Below are 22,972 nucleotides of genomic sequence, written 5' to 3'. Positions count from 1 at the left end.
CTGAAGATGCTAAAATATTTTTAATTTAGGCTCGTTAATATATGCTCTCAACTTAAGGCCTAATTCCCCAACAGAACACAGACGCATTATTTTTCAACCGTCATGGCTTTATGGGCCAATGCGTATTAGCTGAGAATATGAAAGGAAACGCGACACTCAAATTTCTGGCATGTGCCCCCCCCCCCCCCCACCCACCACCCACCACCCACCACACACACACATAGGCTAATGTCATTACGCATTATGAAATAAGGAACTCAAATGAGGAGTCATAGTCACACAAGCGAGCGGAGCTGAGCTTTGGAAAAAAAAAAAGGTGTCAAAGAACTGTCAAAGAATCAGAGAAAGAAGAGATAGGCTGACTATTCCCGCACCAGACCCATTATAGTGTAACAGAACCGGACTGACTATTCCCACACCAGACCCATTATAGTGTAACAAAACCAGGCTGACTATTCCCTCACCAGACCCATTATAGTGTAACAAAACCAGGCTGACTATTCCCGCACCAGATCCATTAAAGTGTAACAGAACCAGGCTGACTATTCCCGCACCAGACCCGTTAAAGTGTAACAGAACCAGACTGACTATTCCCTCACCAGACCCATTACAGCATAACAGAACCATGTACTTGAGCGAGGTCTGAAACCAGCTCTCCAAACGGCTGTCTTCTGGTTGTAAACAAAACATCGCCCTCCCCCCCACCCCTCTCCAAGGAATGAAATCGATTCATTCACGCACACTTGACAACAAACAATAAAGAAAGGCCACACGTGTGTTACCAGAAAGGCCGTAAATGTGTTTGTGGAAAAATGAAAAACGTTGTTCTGTAGGGCAGCTTTGCATCCGGGCTCTCTCACATCAGTGTCCCAAAACCACAAATTCATCTTTCTCTTTTCAAACGAAAAAGAAAATTGAAGGTAAATGCGGAAGACAAGTTAGGTAGGCTACTGTTTCTGTTGTAGCAAACATGTTCCACTTAAGGTAGACTAACCATGATAGAGAGGCTACAGTTTATCAGAAGGCGTAAATGTGTTTAGAGGAGAAAATGAATGTTTGTAGGCAACTTTGCATCAGGTTCGCTAAACCCCATGTTTAGTAGATAGCAAATCATTTTTTTAAGGTAGGAAATTGAAGGTAAGCTGAAACAAGTTAGGCAGGCTAACATGTTTTAGTTGTGCTAACAGATCGGTTGGTGAGCAGGTAGGTCGGCATCTGTGGGGGGCGGGGGTGGCTGGGGGACGGGGGACGGGTTAGGGGTTGGGGTGGGCAAAATGATCCAATTTAGGACTGCAACAAAACAAAAATGCCAGGACAGGCATCCCGGTGTTCTGTCACACCTTAAGCAGCTCATCCATTAAAGAAAATGAATGTGTTAAAACGATCCATTGCACAACAAAAAAAAAAGATCTCACATTTGAGCAGCTGCAGAAGTTCTTATGGAAAACGTCAAATTCAGCTGCAGCCATTAAAAAAAAACCCTTGGTGTGACTTTTTTTTTCTTTCGTCTTTTGGACGAAACAGCAGCAGCAGCACGCAACGCCATTTTTTCTTTAGCGGAAACGAACGTGAATTTTCGTGGTCACGGCCTGCGTGCGAGGGACACACGAAGGCCCCCGCTTGCCGTGCCAAAGACCCAAAATCTCTGTTTATTTTCAGAGCCACGCAGCTCCCCCCCCCACCCCCCGTCCCCCGCCCCCCCGTCGTAGATTAATCAGGCTAAAAGCCTTTCAGTGTTCCTGTGATGTCACCACTGAGCAATAATCAACAATCCAGCCCCACAGGGACCAATGCTATGATGGCACTTTGCAAGGCGTATCAGTAGCAGGCTAAAACCTTTTGGGGGGGGGTGGGGTTGGGGGGGTGGGGGGGGGAGTGTTAGAGAGAAGGGAGGCCCACCATGAATTATGCATTGTTTTACTAAAGTGCTTTGTATGACAATAATTTCTGACCATTACCGACCTAACTACTCCCCGAATATCACTTATGCTAAGTAGCTCCCTTTGAATGGACTGAAATCATTGCATTATCGCCCCAAAAAAAAAAAAAAAAAAAAGGTTAAAGTATAAAGTATTGTAATTTCCTTGTCAAAACGGATGATTAATGTCTCCTTATCACGAGAGGCAGAGGGGGCAGGGGGTTAGGCCACTTCAGTCACTGTGTAACAGAGCCAACCGCAACGAGCCCAAATGTGACACCTCAGAATGTGATTTTTATTCACACGCACACACATGCACAACACCTACACGGGCAAAGCTTGGCTCTCCTCACATCAGTGCTCACATCTTATTTTCGCCTGCGTCAGTCCTGCCTTCTGTCGGTAAAATAACAGCATAACCGTCCTGCCTCCCCCCCTGACAACAGGTCCATGCACACACAAACACACACACACATGCACAACATACACGCACACATACACAAACATGCGCACACACATCTGCACACACACACGCACATGCACAACGCACACACACGCGCACCCACACGCTTGGCTCCCACTCTTGAAGAGTGACACGGGATTAGAACCTTTTTTATTTACTTTTTTTTTTTTTGAACATCGGGGCAGCTGGGGTTCCAGGCTTGACCCGGGGCCTGCAGAACCAGCTCTGTTCTGAAATCGGTGCCACGTCGATCACTTCCTGGTCAGCAGCCCAGCGGCCTTCTGGGAAAACGACCGCGGGGAAACCGCACCGGAGGTCCGCCTGGTAACCAGGGCAGCGTCGCAAACAAACGTGCAAATAAACGCGAGCTCCGCTCCGGAGCGAGAGGGCCAGGCGAGCAGGCGTCCCGTGACACGGACGCGTCCCTAGAATGCCTCTCCGCTGTCAAAGAAAAAAGAAAAAAAAGAAAAAAAAGAAAAACAAATAAAAAGCGAAGGAAAACGGAGAGAAATCTTCTCTGTTCCGTCCTGGCGTGCGGCGGGAGGACGGAATGTATTGAGAACTGTTCTGAACGTTCTGCATCATTGTCCTTCTGTAACCCGAATTTACATGCCGGTTTGGCGCACAAAAGCCTGTCCTTATAGCCCTCATGGCTGGTTCGCGTTTCGTCCTCCCCCCTCCTTGCCCCCCCCCCACCCCCTCCTTCCTCTGTAAGAGAGGGGCCCCAGCACTGTAACCTCACATCACTGGGAGCTTCAGACAGCGAGGAAAAAAAATAAAAGAAAACAGGAAGAGAGTGTAGAGGGAAACTGCGGTCGAACGAGGGGCCTCCCACCCTGCCCCCCACCCCTGTCCCGCACTGGTTGGGGGGGGGTTGTGGGGGGCCCAAGTTGAAACGTGTCGGCGTGCGGTCCGGAACGCCCGTCCAGCCCGAAGGAGCTGAAGCTCGCCCATGTTGGGGCGCAGATGGACCCTCATTCACCGCGAAAAAACAAAACAAAACCAAACTCCTTTAGAGCCCCGGGCCGGGACCCTTCCTCGGCAGCTCAGACCGACTTTCACCGCCAAACAAAACCCTTTCTTTCAGACCCCCGGGTCGCGCTAACAGGGGGCTACGGCGGCTACGCGCGGTTTCTGGCCGTTTGGGGGGCCTCAACGGGTCCCTCAAACGCAGTAGATTAGCCGTTTTTTTCATCCGGCTCGGCGAATAGGAGTCGTTTTTACCGCCATTATGCGCCGTCATTATAGATGCAGTAACTAACTCCTCTTTGTCCCGGGAAAGCTGCTGAAGCCCACTCAGTTTACGGGTTGTTGAGCAAGTGAACAACAGATTTGAATAACAGAAGTTTTACTTGAATTTTTTTCCTGAATGTTTTTATAAATAATCGTTTTTTTTTGGTTTTTTTTTAATGCTAAAATGAAACAGGCAGTGTGGGAGGTCTGGACAGACTCTGTGGAGAGCTACAGTGTTTTGCGATTTATCAATCTTATGAGCCTTCTGTCCACTCTTAAAATTCCGCTGAGTTGAAGTTCTGCTATTAACGCCATCTGTCTTCCGTGGTCCCCGCCGCTCCGATATTGAGGCCCGGTCACCCCCTCGCCGAGGTTGGGGTCCTCGCGCGCCCCGCGGCGCTAGCCGAGTGGCTAATTTGAGCTCTCGGTCACCGCCGGCCGTCCTCAGCAGTCGCCGGCCCTGTCCAAACACGTTTTAAAAGGAATCGCACCGAGAGCGAATCAGCAGCTGAGCGCCTCGACAGGCTGGAGAGGGTCTTTAAAAGGCACGTGGGGGGGAGGGGGAGGGGGGGGATTCAGCGGGAGCCAAGAAACCCCGCAGAGCATCGCATTACAAAACACGCCTCTCAATTTCATCAGCTGAGCCCATGCCTCATATCACTGAAATACCCCCCCCTGACACCCCCTCAACCCACCCCACCCCCCCGACACCCCCTCAACCCACCCCACCCCCCCGACACCCCCCCTCAACCTACCATACCTCCTGCCTTAAACTCCCTGCTTTTCCTACTCTAAGGGAGAGCTGGTGATTTGGAAGGTTGAACATTGCATAAAAAAAAGCACGTCTGGGATTGGTGAGAGCGTCCTGCCGTCGGGGGCCTCTGCACCAATCAGGGACTCCCGTTCACTCCCAGTCCATGCTGGCGCTTTTTGCAATGGAGGCTGTCTTTTTATAGTCCGAACAATATCAAAGACCTGGTATTCCTCAGAAACTCCACTGTCCCCCCGTCCCCCGTCCCCCCCCAAGTGATGTACACATCACAACATTCCACCCACCCCCTCCCCTCTTACGCGATCATTGTCTCCACTAAAAGCGGCGGCACAACGCTTCTTGTGTTGACGCTAACTTAATTTAGGAACAAACAAGGTTGTACGAGGACCGTTCTCGTTTTCGCGTGGGACCGCCCGCCCGCGGCCGCACAATCGGACCTTTCTGTCGCCGCCGTTGCTGTTGACGTCGTCCCCGTGTCCTGCTCCAGTCTGTTTACTGGCAACTGGCACAGGCCAGCACGGTTTACAGCCCAACTGCCCCACAGCCAATCAGTGACCTTTACTCTGGGATGCCCTTTAGACAGGTGAGCAGGGACTCAAACGGGACCGCACCCTCAGGACTCAGAGACGGGACACAGAGACGTGATTCAGAGACAGGATTCAGGACTGGGCTCAGAGATAGGATTCAAAGACAAGATTCAGACACAGGACTCAGAGACAGGATTCATAGACGAGATTCAGAGATGGGATTCAGAGAGAGGATTCATAGACGAGATTCAGAGATGGGATTCAGAGAGAGGATTCAGGACAGCAGTTAGAGACAGGACTCAGGGACAGCCCACTGAGACGGGCTCAGACAGACAGGACGCACACGCTGGGTTCGGGGGTAAAAGTGCAGTCCTGTGCCTCAGAGCACTGGAGCGATTTCATGCCCTCATAAGCACTGAGCCACACGCGCGTCTGACATGAAGAGCAGCAGTCAGCTCCCCCACACACACGCACACACACACGCACACACAGACACACACAGACAAGCACACACACACACACACTCACACAACAACACACACACACACAGACAAGCACACACACACACACACACACATACACACACACACAGACAACACACACACACACACACACAACACCACGACAACACACACACACACACACACACACACACAGACACACACAGACAAGCACACACACACACACACACACACACACACACACACACACACACACACACACACACACACACACACACACACAAGCACACACAACACACAACACACAACACACACACACACACACACACAGACATGCAGCACACACACACACATGCACTCACACCACACGCATCGGAACACACAGAGGACAGCAACAACACACACACACAATACAACACCACACACAGGCAGCTGCCCAACAATGATACATCAGCAACAACACACACAACACAACACACAGTAACACGAAGTACATGCGAGACAACCACATGACTCCCTCGTTCGTATATGTCGGTGTGTGGAGTATGCACGGAGATGGAGGTATGTGTAAATAAAGCAATGTATTACAATCATCTGCACAAAGGCAGCTGTTGTCCATATATGTATGTACCGTTTTCAGTTAGAAAAGAGGAAAGGCCTGAGGTTCCGATTAGTTCAAGCAAGCTCATATTTGAACTAGCCTACTTGTTATATTACATTGCATGGTAGCTTCCAGTCATTGATCCTTAATTTCAGTAAAATATGGAAATAGCTGCTAGAGCTAGCTCCGTTAGCTCAGGTGGGAAGCCACGTTCTGTAATCTGCCAGTTCCTTGTTGAGTAATTGTGCATAGACCTACTCTAGCTGCCACGTTCCTCTACCTGCATTTTCGCTCTATAAAGAGACGATACCAGTGAAGCCCCTTCTGTATCTCTCTCCCTATCTCTCTCTCTCTCACCTCTCTCTCTCCTCTCACCTCTCTCACTCTCTCACCTCTATCTCTCTCTCTCTCTCTCTCTCCCTCTCTCACTCTCTCTCCCTCTCTCACACCTCTCTCCTCTCTCTCCTTTCACCTCTCTCACTCTCTCTCCTCTCTCTCCTCTCCTCTCTCTCTCTCACTCTCTCTCTCACCTCTCTCCTGAGCCCAATGAGCTCACCCCGTGCCACTCAATCCACCACACACGCCCTTCGCACGCCCATCTCGGCGAGAAACCAGAGGCCGCACTTAACCAAGCGCTAACCGGCCAAGAGCGCAGCCGGGCCAAAATCCGAGAGTGACCCGACGGGCCCCTTCTCCTTCTTACCGGCGGGACGCGAGTCTCGAGTTACCGACCTTTCGGGCCGCGCACGTCCCGACTCGGACCCCGCGTGTCCGCTTCGTTTTCCCTCGCGAGCGGGAGGCAGGCGGGCAGGCCGCCCGCTCGAAGCACAGGCCACACTCTCCGTCTGCGTTTCGGTTCATTAGAGAGAACCTCGGCCTGTCTGCAGGGCTTACGCTGGACCGGTGGATAGTGCGGACGGTACCGGCACGCTTAAATCTGCTATTATTCTCAAATGATTTTCAGAGGGGGAACTCCTACTGTAAAAATGGAACACTGTGTTGCAGCAATACTGTGCTGTGGGAACTATACTATCGTCGTTGAAATTGGTTGTTAATTTTTAAAAAAATTCCTGGTTGGGGTTTCTGTACAGTCGACACTGTGACCACATTCACAATCTAAAGTAGTAAAACTCAATCTGATGCTTTTGAGATAAAAACAAAAAGAGAGGAAGTAGATGTATTCCTTCCTGTATTATTATTAAAAATGAGTCATAATGGTGTAAACCAAACAATAACTTAAAATAAACCAAATAATAGTCCACTTTTACTTTTGTGTGTAACAAAAAAGAGCCCTTTTTACACAAAAGGTGTTCATTATGTTTCCTAATGTCACACTGTTACAGAATCTTGTCATCTTTAATTACCGGTTCATCTTGGGTCCAGACTCCTGACACAGAAAGCTAGCCGTATTTTAGTCAATTAAAATTTAATCAAGAACAATTTAGCTCTGCCCGCTCAAGAGAGCGGTGCAGGACTGGAGTGGCGTAACTAAAAGAGACAGCTTTTGGGGGAGGGGGTAGGTTTTAAAAAAAAAAAAGCCTGGTCAGAGCAGCAGGTGACCTTCAAAAGCGGCGAAGGTGGGCGTGTGGGGGGGCCTAGGGCTGGTACTGCGGAGCCTTAACACACGAGCTGCTAAGCCCCGGCTTTCCTGTGGACACGCCAGACTCACCCCCGCTACACGTGCTGGACCACAGTGCCTCTGATTGAGCGCAAAGATGTGCGCATTGGCCTGGCGGGGAGGTGGCCCATGGCGAAGCGTGAGGAGGGGGGGGGGGGGGGGGAAAGCGCGAGGGCGTTTATCGGGCGACGCCCAGCCCTCGCCGTGCGTTATCTGAGCCGTGGGACTGCCGAGCTGAAGGGGGCACCCTTTTATCACACGGCCTCCACGCGTCGCTAACTCTCCGTCTGCTCATCGAGCACAGAAAACGGGGCCTTGCCCCGCCCCCCTCCTGTCCTATTAACTCCTCGATGACCCGACTCCCAGCTCGCAGACCTGGGTCAAATACATATTTGTTTTTGATTCAAATGCTTCTCTACGCTTTACTGATCTTGTCTAGTGTGTATTGGAACCAATGAAATGCTGTAAAAAAAGTGCAAAAAACCCCACCTCTTCTGGTCACATTGGCAGGCTCAGTTACATCAGGCAAGATCAACAGAGCACAGAAAAGTATTTGAATCCAAAAACGAATGCGTATTTGACCCAGGTCTGCCGGCGGGACCTCCCCAGCTGCGTACCAGGCGGTGGGGAGTGCGGCCGCACGCGGTCGCGTGACACGGGCTGGGGGCCGGGGGGGGAGCCGTACCCATCACGCGGTGGGGGCGTGGCCTAAATGACACGTTCGGCTCCATCGCCGTGGCGCCACTGACGATGACTCATCTGCCGACACAACGCTGGTACGGCACAGCACGGCTGTGGCAGCGAGGGGAAGATCCCAACTGCAGACAAGGCCCAGGAAAGGGCAGGAGGGGCTGGAAAGGTAGCAATTTGAGGGTAATTAGAGGAGGGTTTTTTTTTCCCCCCTCAATCTGATGCTCCAAAATAGCCACTTCCTGCTTGTATGTAAACGCACACACCCCCAGCTTGTCCATTTACACACATTTATTTTCCTCTTCTGCTAGTTTTTTTTTATTCTTCATCTCCTTCTTCTGCAAACATGCTAGTTTCTCGCATACGAAGCACCAAACTGGGAATTTGCACTGGACGAGTTACACTGGTGTGACCCGACTTGCTCACCAGCTCCAAAAAAAAAAAAAAAAAAAAAAAAAACTCCAGCTTTGTACTTTTGGCTGTACTTCTAAAATGACAGTGCATGATTGATAAGGAGACCGGAGGCTTCGAAAGTGAATCTGTAACTCCTCCTGTGTGTGAATGATTTATCCTCCACTGCTATCCACTCAAACATCAGGCTGCTTCAGTTAGAGTATGAAAAAGAAAAAAAACCCAAAACGTTTTATCAGGAAATGATATCCTCGTTTACCGGTCCCTCACCTATGACATCACTTGCATGAGACCAAATTATGATACAGTCTCCTACTTTGCAGTCACTTAAAATAAGGGAATAAGGACACCGTCTTTTTAGCGTACCGTTTTTGTTTGGCTTTTCCGCCCCTCAAAACGTACACTGAAAACACTGAGCCGTTGCCACCCGCTGGTGCCTCGGAAACAAAGTTGGAAAACACTGCGGGAAAAAAGACGAAGAGTGCCCACGGCCTCCTGCCATCTTGTTTAGGACGTTCTGTATTTCAGAGAGCCGAGAAAGAGAAGTGGAGACGAAAAAGATCCAGCAGCGCTCTCAAACGCAGGCTTTTTTTTTTTTTGCCCACGAGCAGTCTCTTAAAAATTAATCTGAAGGAGCTGAATTAATACTGAAAGCACTGAATAATTAAAAAGTCGGCTGCACGCGCCGATGAAGAGGGAAGAGCGCAGACAGAAGAGAGGTGTGGAGAGACGGGAACACTGAATCGAATGAAGTAACTCGCCTTCACAACCAGTCAACCCGGCCAAATTATTTTGCAGGCGCACAACTCAACATCCTGCGCCCTTAAAACATGTCTATTCTCACACACCGCTTTCAGAGTTACGAACGCTCTGCCTTTGCTAATGTGTTCCCACCTCAGGGGTTCTGCTGTGTGATGAAGGTTGACTACACGCGACAGGAACCTCACCAGTCAGATTCGTATTTCTTTTCGCGTCACGCAAGACAAACTCGCGTGGCTGTGGTACACCAAATTCCTCGCCCCGCCCCCCCCCCCCATCCCCCCTGTAGATAATACCTTGGCTTCATCAAGTCGCCTGGTCGGCCTCGTTAAAGAACAAAGAGCTTCAGACCGCCATTTCGACCAATATGCCGTGACCTTTTCTGTGACGGAAGTCATCTATCTGCGCCGCTGTTAAGTTTTCCTCCTGCCATTTTCAATATCTATCTATCTATCCAGGATGTTTCCACGCACCGGGTTGCCAGATAGTACAAATTATCCCTCTGACTTACTTGCTGGTCAACAAAACCTCATCCAGTGTCTCTGCAGATCCTACTGTATCCTACCTGACGCTACAGTCTGAGGTCATAAGCAGGTTGAGAGGTCATTATGACAAAATGGGGGCAAGAGGAGGGTGGGGGGGGGAGGTGGACAGCACTCAATCCTGCAATAATCACTGTAAACAAAACAGAGCCTCAAATAAACTTGAGCCATTACGCTTATCAGCTTCAGACGCGATTATGATAAATGTTCAAGTAAGCAACACAAAGTTCCGGAGTGTTGGTACACTGTGTGCGTGTGTGTGTGTGTGTGTGTGTGTGTGTGTACACACCAAATAGATAAGCAAAGCAGCACCGTTCAGGTGGATCAGGTGAACCGCATCCCACGTACACCTGGTTGAAATTCACCTTTTAAAAAAAAAGATAACCATGGGCTTAAAATACAAAAATAAATAAATAAATAAATAGTCAAGGAGACAGGTGGTTAAAAGTTAGAGTTTGTATTTGGGGCATGGCATCCTATAAGGGGCTTTACCCCGCTCTTATGTGGCTACATTTGAAGCCCTATTGCTCTATAAATAGCTATTTGTTCATGACCCACAATGCACTGGGGTTAAGCGTGTCACACATCTTTTCAGCAGCTCTCTCCTCTGCACCCAAATTCTACTGCGGTTCCAGTGGCACTACTGGCCCGTTCATAGCATGCATGCTCAAAGGCAACTGTGCTCACCAGCTGAGAATTACCGCCAGTGAGGAACGCACCAGGCTGGGTAACACCCCAGACTGAAGCCGAGCTGTTTATTAGACACTTCTTATATTGTGCTTCCGTGCTAAAAGGACAGACGCCCCCCCCCCCCCGCTGTTCCCCTGGGGGAGGGGGAGGGGGAGGGGAAACACAGGAACGGAGCCGGGCCACTCTGAATTTCTCTCAGTGGGGTTCCAGGCCTGCTCCGACGTTGACTTCTTCAAAAAATTTCTCATAAACCTGACAGCTGGTGGTGAATTTTTTGGGGAGGGGTTGTTTGGGGGGGTCATTATCGGTGAACCCTCCATAATCGGTCAGGTGTGACAGCTGCCCCTGGAATAACCCGCTGTTCCCATGTGTCAGTAGTCCATTTGTTTTTGAACGAGGTCTCACTGTTGGATAGGAAACGACGGCAGCTCGGCTGGCCTGGGCGTTCCGGGAGGAAGACGAAGGTTCCAGACCTTTCGTCTGTTATCATAGCAACCGCTGGCCTCACCGTGCACCAGCCAGGTACAGCTGGCGCGCACTGCAATGGGGCGTCCGAGTGAGGGGAACGCATAGCCAGAATACTCCTGGCCAAATTGACATTTTTCAGACAACTGCTCGGGGAGATGCTGAGTAATCGGAAATGAGTGGATGCACAGGACTCTGCTCCAATGTGCCAGGAACTTCCTCAAGGTTCCGCCGGCCATCGGTCCAGACCCGAAAACCTGACCAACGAACCCAAACGCTAGGCAAAGGGTTGACCATTTGAAGAGTAGGCTTTTTTTTTTTTTGGAATGTTTTTTTCTTCTTCAAAATTATAAGTCAGTGTTCTAGAACTCCACTGCTTTCAACTGCCAGCACTGATTGTTACATCAGCATTAGAATGTTCAGATAAGAACACTCTAACCACACAATTGTGAAATTGCACCTTACACAAATGGTTTAACAACTGTTACAATGAATGTATTATAGCTTATACAGAGAAGACTAACCTCTGCTTTGAGGTTCATGATATGAAATGCTCCTCATCGCATATATGTAACATGGTCCCTAACCACCACTACATCACAATGTTCTGCTATGGCCATATGACACACACCAACGCGTTGTACCCTAACCTAGGCATGTGCAACCATTTACAAGGCATACTTCGTGTTTTTTAAAGTACATTTTACATTTCAAAAGTCAAATATACTGTCAGCATTTGCTGTGTATCAAACGGTGGAAAACTGGCACCTCCCTATCTTGTTAGCCATTGACCTTTGACCTCTGTGTCAACAGTGCTGGTGTGATATCCATGCAGTGTGGCCTGTGGCAAAGTCATTTATTATTAAGGATCAAATGGAGTGAATGGAGGATGATGGGTAAAATTTAAACTTATCTGACACGAGTGAATTACAGAAGTGCATGGAGAAATGGGCACATATAACTGAATTTTATATTCTTCAAACTTCAGTCAGAAACTTCAAAGAACTGAGTCTCCAAACTGATGGAGTTCTCAGCCATGTATTGGTTGTTTGCTTTTTATTGTTGTAAGCAGAGACGGTAAAAGTCCTGTAGACCGTATCAGAGCATCTATTATGCATTGTTTTTTTGTTGAGGTGAAAGTGGTCCGCAATCTAATGACCTCTCTCCTTCAAATCATTCGTCAGAAACACAGTGCGGGGAAAATGTTTGCAGGGCATACCTGCATGATACCCGCAGTGTACCGGCAATATGAAGAGGCAGTTCGTTTGGATTCGGTCCATAATCCAATCAGAGTGCGAGTTTCAAATGGAACTGAATCTAAATTATTATTGCATGAACGATTTTTAAAAATGTCACGTAAGCAGCAGCAGTTCTGCTAAATGGATTATCTTCTGGAGTTACTTTCATATTCTGCCCATAGCTATTACAGGAACAGTGACTATTTTTTTCAAAGCCAGCTGTTGTCTACACTTTACAGAACACATATATGCTGCTAATGTATAAGCGTCTTCCTACTCTATTCCACAACAGGTTTCTCTCTTCATTCCTGATTTCCATTTCAATTGGGCTTCCCTTGGTTCTCAAGGTTGTAAAGAGAAAGTGGACAGAATCAAGTGAAATCCAGACACCCATTCTGACTATCTAATCGGCTTCGATCGTCTCAGGGATGACATAAAGGGTTGCTTTTTCAACAGCCTTGCTATGCGTGCGCTATCGTTTTACAAAGCACGCGCGATTCAGACGCATAGGGAACATAGGAAGGCAGCGATATAGTGCCCTGCGTTCCCCCAGAGCTGGCCCTGCTGCTGCAGAGGGCGGGAATCCGTGCAAAGTTACGCAGGGTTAAGTAACAGGAGGTGCAAAGTTCACTGGAACAAGCCCAGGCAAGTTTTCGACACTGTAGAATACATTGCAAGGAATGTTTACAGGAATCCCTTGTTGGTAAACGTCTTCCACTGAGGCAATATTGCGCCGTTGCCTTCTGTATATTGGCAGTACACCGGGAACCTACCTGGCCTGTGCCAGTCAGCTGTGGCGAAACCAGGAAATGTTTGATGGTCTATTTTTAACCTCGGTGAGCTACTGCATTTATAACAGACAGTCCTTTCACCACGGAGTTCGGATGGGGTTTTCTCCTTCATCGATCCGAGTTGCGGTTTATATGAAATATGCTTTGTGGATAAAACACCTTGTCACAATGTTCAGTGCAGTCGATAAATGACACTTTATAAAGTAAGTATATGTACAATCAGTCCGCCTCCTCCCCACAATAAAATATACGGCTGACGTCATACAGAGATAAGGTAGGATAAGGAACCTAGATAGTGGTGCTAACGCACAAACTGCGGGCTCGTGAGGAGTAGCCTACCGATTGTTAAAAAAAAATGTTCTAGCCAACATGTGGACGCCGCAGCATTTTGAGGTCTGTGAAGCCTTCAGCATCTTGCTAAATGCGTAACGAAAACACAAGCTCGTGTACAAAGGCTAAATTTAGAGTGACGCGATAGCAGCGTGTTGTCGCGGCCTGCAGAAGCTTAACCAGCGGCCGAAACCTAATCTTTCATACGTTGCATTCCTCGGGCGTCAGAGTAGTGTCGAAGTATGGTCTAATATACTCTGCGTGGCCGTCAGAATGGATTACTCTCCTAGCGTGACAATTTTCCACCGTTTAGACCAGCGCAACAATTCACGAGACCGCATGCTGGTTTCCAAACTTTTCCGTATTCAGATACGACTTAAGCTCCACGTGTCTTTATTTTCTGACTTAAAGCAGAGGGCTATTTACCTTTGAAGGTAATTTTTTGTCGTCCTTAGATCTTGCCTGCATTTAAGCCATTATGTAATCGGAATACCGATATCAACACGGTTGCACGTACAATCGACGCACTGGGGCTTTTACATAAGTCACTGGCAACATGACAACATAAGTTGTCATGTTGCCAAGTGACTTTAAAGACCTTGAACAGGTAGTGCTGCAAATGCAAACATTTGGGGTATTTACATTTAGGATTTGTTTTACTATTGATAAAGGCTCAGGAGCTATATATTGGTATAGCCAAATGTCATCTTCTAAAAATAAACAAATAAATTAAACTCGCTACAGAACTCAATCGTCAACCAGTTATAGCAGCTGTCAAGCCTTGAACATTCCAAAGTAACGGTCGCCCTTAAAAAAATACGCTTTGCTTGCATTTTACGGCTTCAGCTGGAACCACAAACACTTGCAATACACGGAAACGAGCGTGCGAGCTCCAGACAGCTACATGTGTTTCTTGTTATTGTTTTGATGGGCGACAGAAGCGCGTGCTTACCTTCCACCCAGCGGAGCTGTTGCTGTCTCCTTTGTCCTTGAAGTAAGGTACACATCTGACCATCCAGTCGTAGATTTGGGACAAGGTCAGTCTTTTATCGGGCGTGCTCTGTATGGCTTTGGTTATAAGGTCTGCGTACGAGAGGTTCCCCCAAGCGTTCCTGCGCGAGGAGGACTTCCTCGGCTGCTGGGAGCCCAGGCCATTGCTGCTCGCGCCGCTGCCAGTGGTGGCTGGGGACTGGGTGGAGAGCGGGGAACCCGCGCTGTCCTGGCCGAGGGACGATGCATGTATGTCCGAGGCTATGCCGTTTGGACTGTTTTGGTCTTCCCCCGCGATGCTGGTGTTGCTTAGTGCGCCGCTGGCGTTGATGGTCATCGAACCGGCCGTTTCTTCTTCATCGTCCTCTTCCTCGGGGATAATGTCCGCGTCGCTGGGTTCGGGTTTTCCCCCGCTGGACTCGGGTCGGGGTAAAGGCCAGGTGCACGATCTCGGTCTTTTTTGTGGTTCAAACTCTGGATCAATTTCGACGTCTAATTGAGACAGCGGGTCTGGCGATAGTACCTCTGCCATCTCTACGCTCGGTATTCGTCCCTGCTACACACCAATCAGTCAACAAACAAGTAGCGAATACCTGTCAAAGTCGCATTCCATCAATGCGTCTCAATTGGTTTTAGCCTAAGTTGGTACCCAGTCCAATGCTCCCAAAAGAGATTCACACGACGCAATGTGTTGCAGCCTAAATTAGGCTAAACGCTTTAGTCTGTGTTATAGGCTATATTTTTCTTCTTCTTCACAACGAGCTTTGCAGCTATAATAAAACAATTTCCATTAGCTGCTTGTATTCCAGTAACATGTAGCCTCTCTTCAACACCATGTCCTCACCAAATGATCTCTAGCTACCTAGCTAACTAGTTAGCTATCGTTATAGAAGGTAACTTGTATACGGATACATCACTAAATATTTTTGGTTGTTTGTTTACCTTGTTTGATGCTGATCTATATTAACAGGTTATTCACAAATCGAACGCCGAATCAAAGGCTTTGAAAGCAAAAGCGTGAATTAAGTTCGGTGCGTGCGTAGATCCAACGGTGCTGTGATGCAATGCGAGTAAGCTTGCTAAGACGCTACAAATATTGAGAGTAGGCTACCTGAAAAATCAGAAGAAAACTGCACTGACGTTGTAAATTATAAAAACATGTACGTCCACCTCCAGTAGCCTACCCCTCCGTCGGAATATTCCTGTTGGCTGATCAGCTTTTCAAAATAACTTCGAGGAATAATAATAATAATAAAAATAAAAAAACATAAACAAACCAAGAACAATAACAGCTGCAGCAGAAACTTCAGCTAGCTCGCTACAGAAGAAACGATTAATGTCCGCAAATTCATATTCCTCTCGCCGCTGCCATCTTGACAGTTTTCCTTTCACTCTCTGGTCCTTTTAATAACTGGACAGGAGAGAGACGCCAGCTTCTCTGTCAGCTCTGCGTGTAAAAAAAAAAAAACCCAGCGTAAATAGTACACACCAGCCTGGGCTTTCTTGTCTCAGTTTTTATAGCTACAAAAATCACAAAGCAATTTGCAAAAAAAATAAAATAAGTTATTAAAAGGAACAAACGCGACTTTACTGTGACAGTACCTTGCACAACCTAGCTAATGCGTTATCCTAGTTCACATTCCGTCTCCTGTCAGCGAGCAGCAAGCAGAAACTTATACAGTACTGTATTCCGAGACTCAGCCTAACCCCAGTTAAAAGACCTGCCCCCTGGATTCCGCGTGCGGGATCGCCTTTTAAAGAGACAACATCCGAATATACAGTAGTGGGTCTATTACAGGACATGTCGAGGCAAGTGTCTTTTTGGTAGCCTAATACGCACAAATCACCGTGTAGCGAGCCGATTTAAATACATGCAATCAACATAAGACTCGGAAGCTTGGAAATAAGCCACCCTAACACTAGTCTTACAGTTGTTTCAAGAGTGACACCTGGAAACTAATGTTTTCACCTGTCGTGGTACTTTGCCTGTAAGTCATCTATACTTATGAGAGTTTCGATACACACCTTAAGAGTTTTTACTCCCTTCGTCCGAGTTTCATTTTTTTGTGTAATTATGTGGAAGTTAATTTAGGAGTTTAAGGGAGTTCATTTTAAGAGCCCTTTCACAGGATTCCATGTCTGAACGATTAAAAGATCTGAATCATAATTATCTAATTGTGGTAGGTAGTGTGGACTACGGTCCATTGCGCATCTGGTAAGTAAATTAGCATACACACATTTTATAGGCTATTTGTGTGTGCGTACGCACGCACCCGCGGAGATATAAGCGTCCAGATAGCGACTAGGTCAATTAATACATTACTGTTTCTCTCGGCGTTTTGCAGTACCTGCTTTAAAATGTCCAATATGTTTGCCCAGTAATTTCTGTAAAGGCCCGTCCATCAAGTTCGTCAGAACGGAGAGGACACGCCCACTTCAAGCTAGTTCGACTCCCTCAAACGCATGACGTCATTTCATTTATAATCAAGAGACAGGAGGAATCGACTCGGTGCTGCCCAGTTCCATCCTGTAAGTGATGCATCAGTTCACCCAACCCCCACCTTATTTTTCTTACTGTACCGAGACGACAGTGCCTTTGTTTCACAAGGCAGAGACGGTCCTTTTCGGGGACGAAAGGAATGACCGATCTGGTCCGATGAATGTAACGGAATGCGCTGCTTCGTCGGTGCTGATCAATAGCAAATGTTCGTCACAGTGATCTTAAACGATAAAATGCATCATTAGGTGTGGAGAAGGAAGTGTACACTAAAGGATGTTTTTAAATACAAGTCACAGCATATAATATATTCTACTGAACTGCATTTACCCGAGGTAGTACTCTGAATAGTCCTCACTACAGAATATTTAATTAGATGAAATAGGGAGTTGAATATTGCCAAAACATTACATCATTTTGCACAGTGATCTGTTTATATTTCATGCTCCCTGTCCTCTGGAAACAGATATACAGAGTTGGCATTTTGTGTGATGCATTGTGGTGTAGTTATATTCTGTGTCTTTGTTTCTGAAGTCATAGACCAGTCATATTGACATCAGCAGCATACATGCATTTTTAATACTAGTGCCATTGCTTTTCATACAGTGTCCTACAATGCAGTGCGTATTCTTCACCTGCAGCCACAGGCTGAGAAGAAGGCGATTTCTCACTTTCAGTTTCTGATCTGGATTTGGCTCAATCACGTTTAGTTCTCTCTGCCAGACAACACCACCCCCCCCTTGTAGGAGAATGCTTAGTTCAGCATTTTTGCATTGCGAGCTTCAGCTGCTCCAGACAAAGGAGAAGGGACTTGTGTCACCCTCTCTGATTTACCTGGAGGATATCTGTAGGCTGGGTGATGCCCAGGAACCCCCTATATCCTGGGAGTTAAGGGGGGTGGGGGTGGGGGGGGGGGGTGGTACCTGGAGTCTTCCCCCTGGAGCACCTGCCTCCCTGGCTGTACAAGACCAGATGTCCCTCTGCGCATTTCGAACCACTGGATACGTTCTATGGCGGGGTGTGTTCAGCTGGCCGGCTGCTCTGCGCAGACAGACTGCGCAGTCAGCGGCCTGCCCCGTCCGGCCGCAGCCGAGGTCCCGGAGCGTGAAAGGACAGCGGAGGGCAGGGTTGTCAGCGCGCCTGTTTCCCTTCCTCACCGCGCTTCCCCGCGGCGAGCGCTATATTTAGCCCCCAGCCGCCGTCCCATTACCGCCAATCCGCCTGCGCTCCGCCCGCCCGCGGCTTCCCCTTACCCCGCGAGCGCGTCGCCCGCTCGCCCGCCCGCCTGCCCGCCGTCGCTCCGGCAACCGTCGCCACGGCGCAGGTTTCCCGGGCGTCGGCGCGGTTAACGTGTCGAGATCACCCCTAATAAGCCCTCTGTGAATTAGCGATACATACGGTATATATACGAACTGGGCCGTTTCTGGAGTGACGTAGGCTAACCAGATCATATATTTCCATTAAGGAGCTTGGAAGGGCTGTGGGAGAATTTGGGTGGGGGAATGGCTTCTTCCTAACTGCCAAACACTGCCAAACAGTGACTTCCTGTCCCCCACCCTTATGAAATTACACACACAGAGCACTGGTTTGGGAGGGTAGGTTTGGATGAAGGATGAAGTCTGTCAGACTGGAGTGTGACCAGCCAATCCACTGCAGATAAAGAACGGGTAATGGTGTGGTAGTGGTGTGGTAGTGGTGTGGTAATACCATGCCTTCAGTGCGACGATGAAACGCAGCGTGGCGGAGAACTATCTGCCTGTGGCTGAGAGCGCAGTGCAGCTCTTCACCCCTGTTTCTGTTGGGGTGGAGTGGGGAGGAACCCACAGTGCAGCTCTTCACCCCTGTTTCTGTTGGGGTGGAGTAGGGAGGAACCTACTGGCGTTGTTACCGCCGTGTTCCCGTGAGGAGGACGCAGGAGGAGGAGGAGGAGGAGGAGGAGGAGGAGCGTTCAGTCCGAGGGGCGGTGGCGGCGGCGGCGGCGGGAACACCCACCGTGCGCCGGCTCTTTCAGGGAAACGAGCCAGGAAACGTTCCCTTCTTCCCCGAGACGTCTGAGCGCGCTCATTAGCCCCGCCCGTCAGTCAGCGGGCCCCTCCCAGCTTCCTCTCTGCAAAAAAAAGAGAAGGGGGGGGGGGGGGGGCACGAGACTCCGGAGCGCTCCTCCTGTTTTTACAAGGGCTGGAGGGCCTCGACGGGAGCTTACCCCCCCCCACTTCGCTCCACTCCCCCTGCCCAAACCTACTCCCCCCACCCCTCTGATGACTGCAATAACAGCGGAGGAATTCCCAGAAAAAACAGAAAGTGTAGCAGGTCCGGCCCGGCCCAGGGTGGGCCCAAATAGGCCGAGGAGAGCCACGGACAGTGGGCCCATTCAGAGAGCCTTGCCTCTTGGGTGGAGAGGTGACCGATTTTGGGAGATTTTCCTGTACCCCATATATCTGCACCAGCACCTCTCCCGCACCTGCTGGAATGGGACTGCAATGTCGGCCAAGTGCTGGTCAACACACCTTCCCATAATCACCTGGGCCTAGTGATTTTTTTAAGGACATTTTTTTTCCACGTCTCAATTTCCTCCTCCCTCTCGTTCCTCTGTTTGTTATGCTAATTTCGCTGCCACCCCATTGGCCCCAGCAGTCGGTTAGTCTCGTTCCGCCATTTTACGGCGCCGACCTGAGGAATCTTTTCGAGAGAGAGTGTTTGGAGGAGAACGCTCGGTGGCCGTCGAGGTCATTCTGAAAATGGCCGTTGTTCAGATCGGTTCTGTCCATGTTCGTTTCTCCTTCGGCGGTCCGATCGATTGCTGCTCCCCCCAAAAGTCCGCCTCTGCGTGAGAAATCCTCTGTTTCTAATACACTCACCGATCCCACGCTGACCGATTGCTTTCTGATGAGGAACACAAACAGAACACGAACGTATACGAATGTGCTTTTGTCCAAAACCAAATGGGGGGTAAAAAAAGTTCCCCAGGAAGATGAAATTGGAACGTGCGCAGAGCCTCGTTTTTCGTGGACAGTGTGGGGAATGTGGCATGCGCTAATTGACCAATTAACCCAAGCGCTACTGTACGTTAATGCTCCTTTTTTACAACCCCAACCCCCAACCTCTCCACTTCCTTTCAAAATAAAAGTCCCCTTTGATGTCAGAATCATTCTTGTTGAAGATGTCCCCAGTGGAGTCAGAGCAGCCCCTACGGGGGGGGAACGAACCTCCCGAGCGGACGGCTCCTGAGGGACACGTGCAGGTGCGCGACCTTCGCGCCGGAGACGCGTGTTCTGCGCTGCCGCTGTGTACCGCTTCGCTGTTATGGACACAACCCGACCGGCTCAAGTCAGGGCCGGAAAATACCAGATCTGCCAGCCAAAGAACGACGTTAGGACCGCGACCCCAAAAAAGCAGCACAAACTATAAGACCAACCTTCCAGTCCTGCCAGGATGTATTTGTATTTAGCTTTCCGTCATGTCCAAATTTAGGGGGCAGTGTGTAATTTAGTATTTTAATTTCACATTTGTGCATTTTCAGTACAGCCCGTTTAGCATAATTTTCACCGTGCGCGAATCTTTCTTCAGCCGAGGGCCTTAAGGCAGTGCTTCTTCTTAATTTTACGCGAGGGCGAAAGCGGGTTTTTTTTTTTTGTGTTTTATGAGTTTTTTTCCGCCTCCTCGTCGTCCGTGCGTAAAGAACACGCAGGCAGTCGTGTGACGCCAGCTCCCCCCGCCCCCCCCGCCCCACCCCCCCGTGCGCTCTAATGGGTCCCTGGGGCTACCTGTCCTTTTCAGGCTTCCCTGCACCGGGACAGGGAGCGGAGGACAAAAAAACCAGGCCGGCCCGAACGGCCCCGCTGACAAAGGGGCGGCGGAGGAGCGTTCAGGCCGCAGGATGCATGGGAGCGGAGCGTGCGCCAGCACAAAGGTGGCGACCTATTTGGGCCCCCGTCGGTTTTGGGGCCGTCCCGACTCCAGCGGGAGAGGTCCCCTGGTCCCGACGCAGCCTGGGACACTTGCTCGGGGCACGGAGCGTCCCAACGACCGGGGCGCGTCTTCTGTCTGCAAATGGCAAGCATTTTGGTAACCCTTCTTTCTTAAAAACAAAACAAAAGAACTGTAGATAAGGAAGAGGGCTTTAAAGAACAGGCCGTGAACCTGCTGGCGGGGGTTATTTGGAATGTTATTGCGTTGCAGACAACGGAACATTCCCCCTCGTGAGTCAGCGGGGAGAGGTTGTGCCACTCTTGTTCTTTTGTTGTGTATTAACCCATTGATATCCAGTGGTAGATGAAGTGGTGATGACACGTGTGGTAGCCAAGTAAAATAAAAAACACACAAAAAAGCAAATCAAATATTTAACAACACACATGACCCTGACGATACCAACACCAACAGTTAATGCATTTGTGGTAGGCCCTTCAAAGTTGGACTTTGCACTGATCATTAGATTCACTTCACCGTACAGTTTGCAAATCTGATTAATTTTTTAATCTAAAGAACGAGTGCATTTCTGAGAGTAAGAAATCTGCTTCTCAGACATAAAAAGCCGGCTTTGCGCAGTACTGCATTTAGGCCTAACCCGTACTTCCTGTAATGGCTGGAGTCACTGTTTTCCTCGGTGACGTTTTTACAGTCCTGAAGGCGAAGATAATGTACCGGCGAATTGCGGCAAGGCTCAGCGTCGCGTGCTGTTCCCTGCTGAATCACCCTTTTAATGATCAACATCACGGGCCACTGGGAACTGGAGTCCCTTTCAGTAAAGCAGCGTAAATTATCCAATTAATGTGTACAAAGAGGGAGGCCAACTTTACTCGCCTCCTCCTGCTTTGTTTGGGAACTGTCCTTTAATTGGATTTCGTGGAAACAAAAACATAGAAGTGATTGATTTCCTTAATTGCACAAGTATGCGCGCGGCCAGAGCTCTGCGTGACCATCGCGCAGTTTCGTTTAACCTGCGCTAAATGCTAACCGTGGAACGGTCAGAACGTCGTTAGCCTGGATGTCACTATTTGCCGCAAGATCGTGCGCGTGCAGGAGGGAGATGGCACAGCCCGCGGAGTCTCGCCCCGCGCTTAATAATGCATAACGTCTCTCCGGCTCCGGGTCCGTCTCTAGACACACAGTCCCGCTGATCCGCTTGCACTGACGTCACTCTGTCCAGAGCACTCAGCGGGACCGCATTACCTCATCTTTCAGCGCGCCACAGTAGGCTACACACGGCCGCAGGCCCTGGACGCTGCTGGAGAGCGCGCTGCTGCCATCTTGTGGAAACTCTCACAACTACACATACTCACGTCGCCTTAACTTCACTGTATCTGATGTGTCGGTGACAGCCGATTGGTTGACGTTAATGTTTGTCTTCTTTATCTTCTTTTGTGCTTTTAGTGATTAGAAACATCGTAAAAAAAGAGACTGATTTGAGGTCCTGGAAGGTATATAGGCCAGTTTACCCCTTTCCTACAGAAAGCACCCAGGAGTTGAAGTTTTCTTTTCTTGGTGCAAACTCCTTTTTCCCACTTCCTGATTTGCGAGGATCTGTAAAAACGTGCCCCAGTAACTGAAAGGGTCTAACTAACACGTCGCCATTGTTGATTTGAACAAATATTTGGGTGAAGGACAGCACTCGCACCCAAATAAACCCCAAATAAACGAGTGGATGGGTTTTGGTGCTCAGCTTTCGTGAGTGTGTATTTTACTGAAAATAAAGGATCTAGATCAGTCACAGGTGCCTGAAACAATATCCACACTACCCTTGAGTCAATGCAAGGCATAGTGCAACTCAGGGAAATGGGCCTGTTTTTGCCATCAACTATAATTGCAGATTCCACATTTTCCACAAGGTGGCGCTCCATACCTTCCATAACTATAGTCTAGGATTTGGCCAGACATTAAAACTGTTCGGGTGACAGACCAATAATAAATGACACTATTTTATCAAGCAGTACCAATTTGCAATATGCACAGTTCTAAAAGGTACATCTCTGAGAGACA

General features: G+C 49.0%; 1 protein-coding gene across 1 annotated transcript in view; it reads right to left on the bottom strand.

Annotated features, from left to right (window-relative positions):
* foxo3b (forkhead box O3b) overlaps positions 1 to 16,233 on the bottom strand; it is a 55,841-nt gene extending 39,608 nt beyond the window's left edge. Inside the window, exon 1 of the mRNA XM_064340444.1 lies at positions 14,462 to 16,233. Within this exon, the coding sequence (XP_064196514.1) occupies positions 14,462 to 15,031 (570 nt within the window). The 5' untranslated portion in view covers positions 15,032 to 16,233. The remainder of the gene's footprint in view (positions 1 to 14,461) is intronic.
* Between the last annotated feature and the right edge of the window lie 6,739 nt (positions 16,234 to 22,972).

Source organism: Anguilla rostrata, chromosome 6 (genome assembly GCF_018555375.3).
Source record: "Anguilla rostrata isolate EN2019 chromosome 6, ASM1855537v3, whole genome shotgun sequence".
Taxonomy (NCBI): Eukaryota; Metazoa; Chordata; class Actinopteri; order Anguilliformes; family Anguillidae; genus Anguilla; species Anguilla rostrata.
The sequence above is the reverse complement of the archived record's forward strand: the minus strand, read 5'-3'. Positions and strand labels throughout refer to the sequence as shown.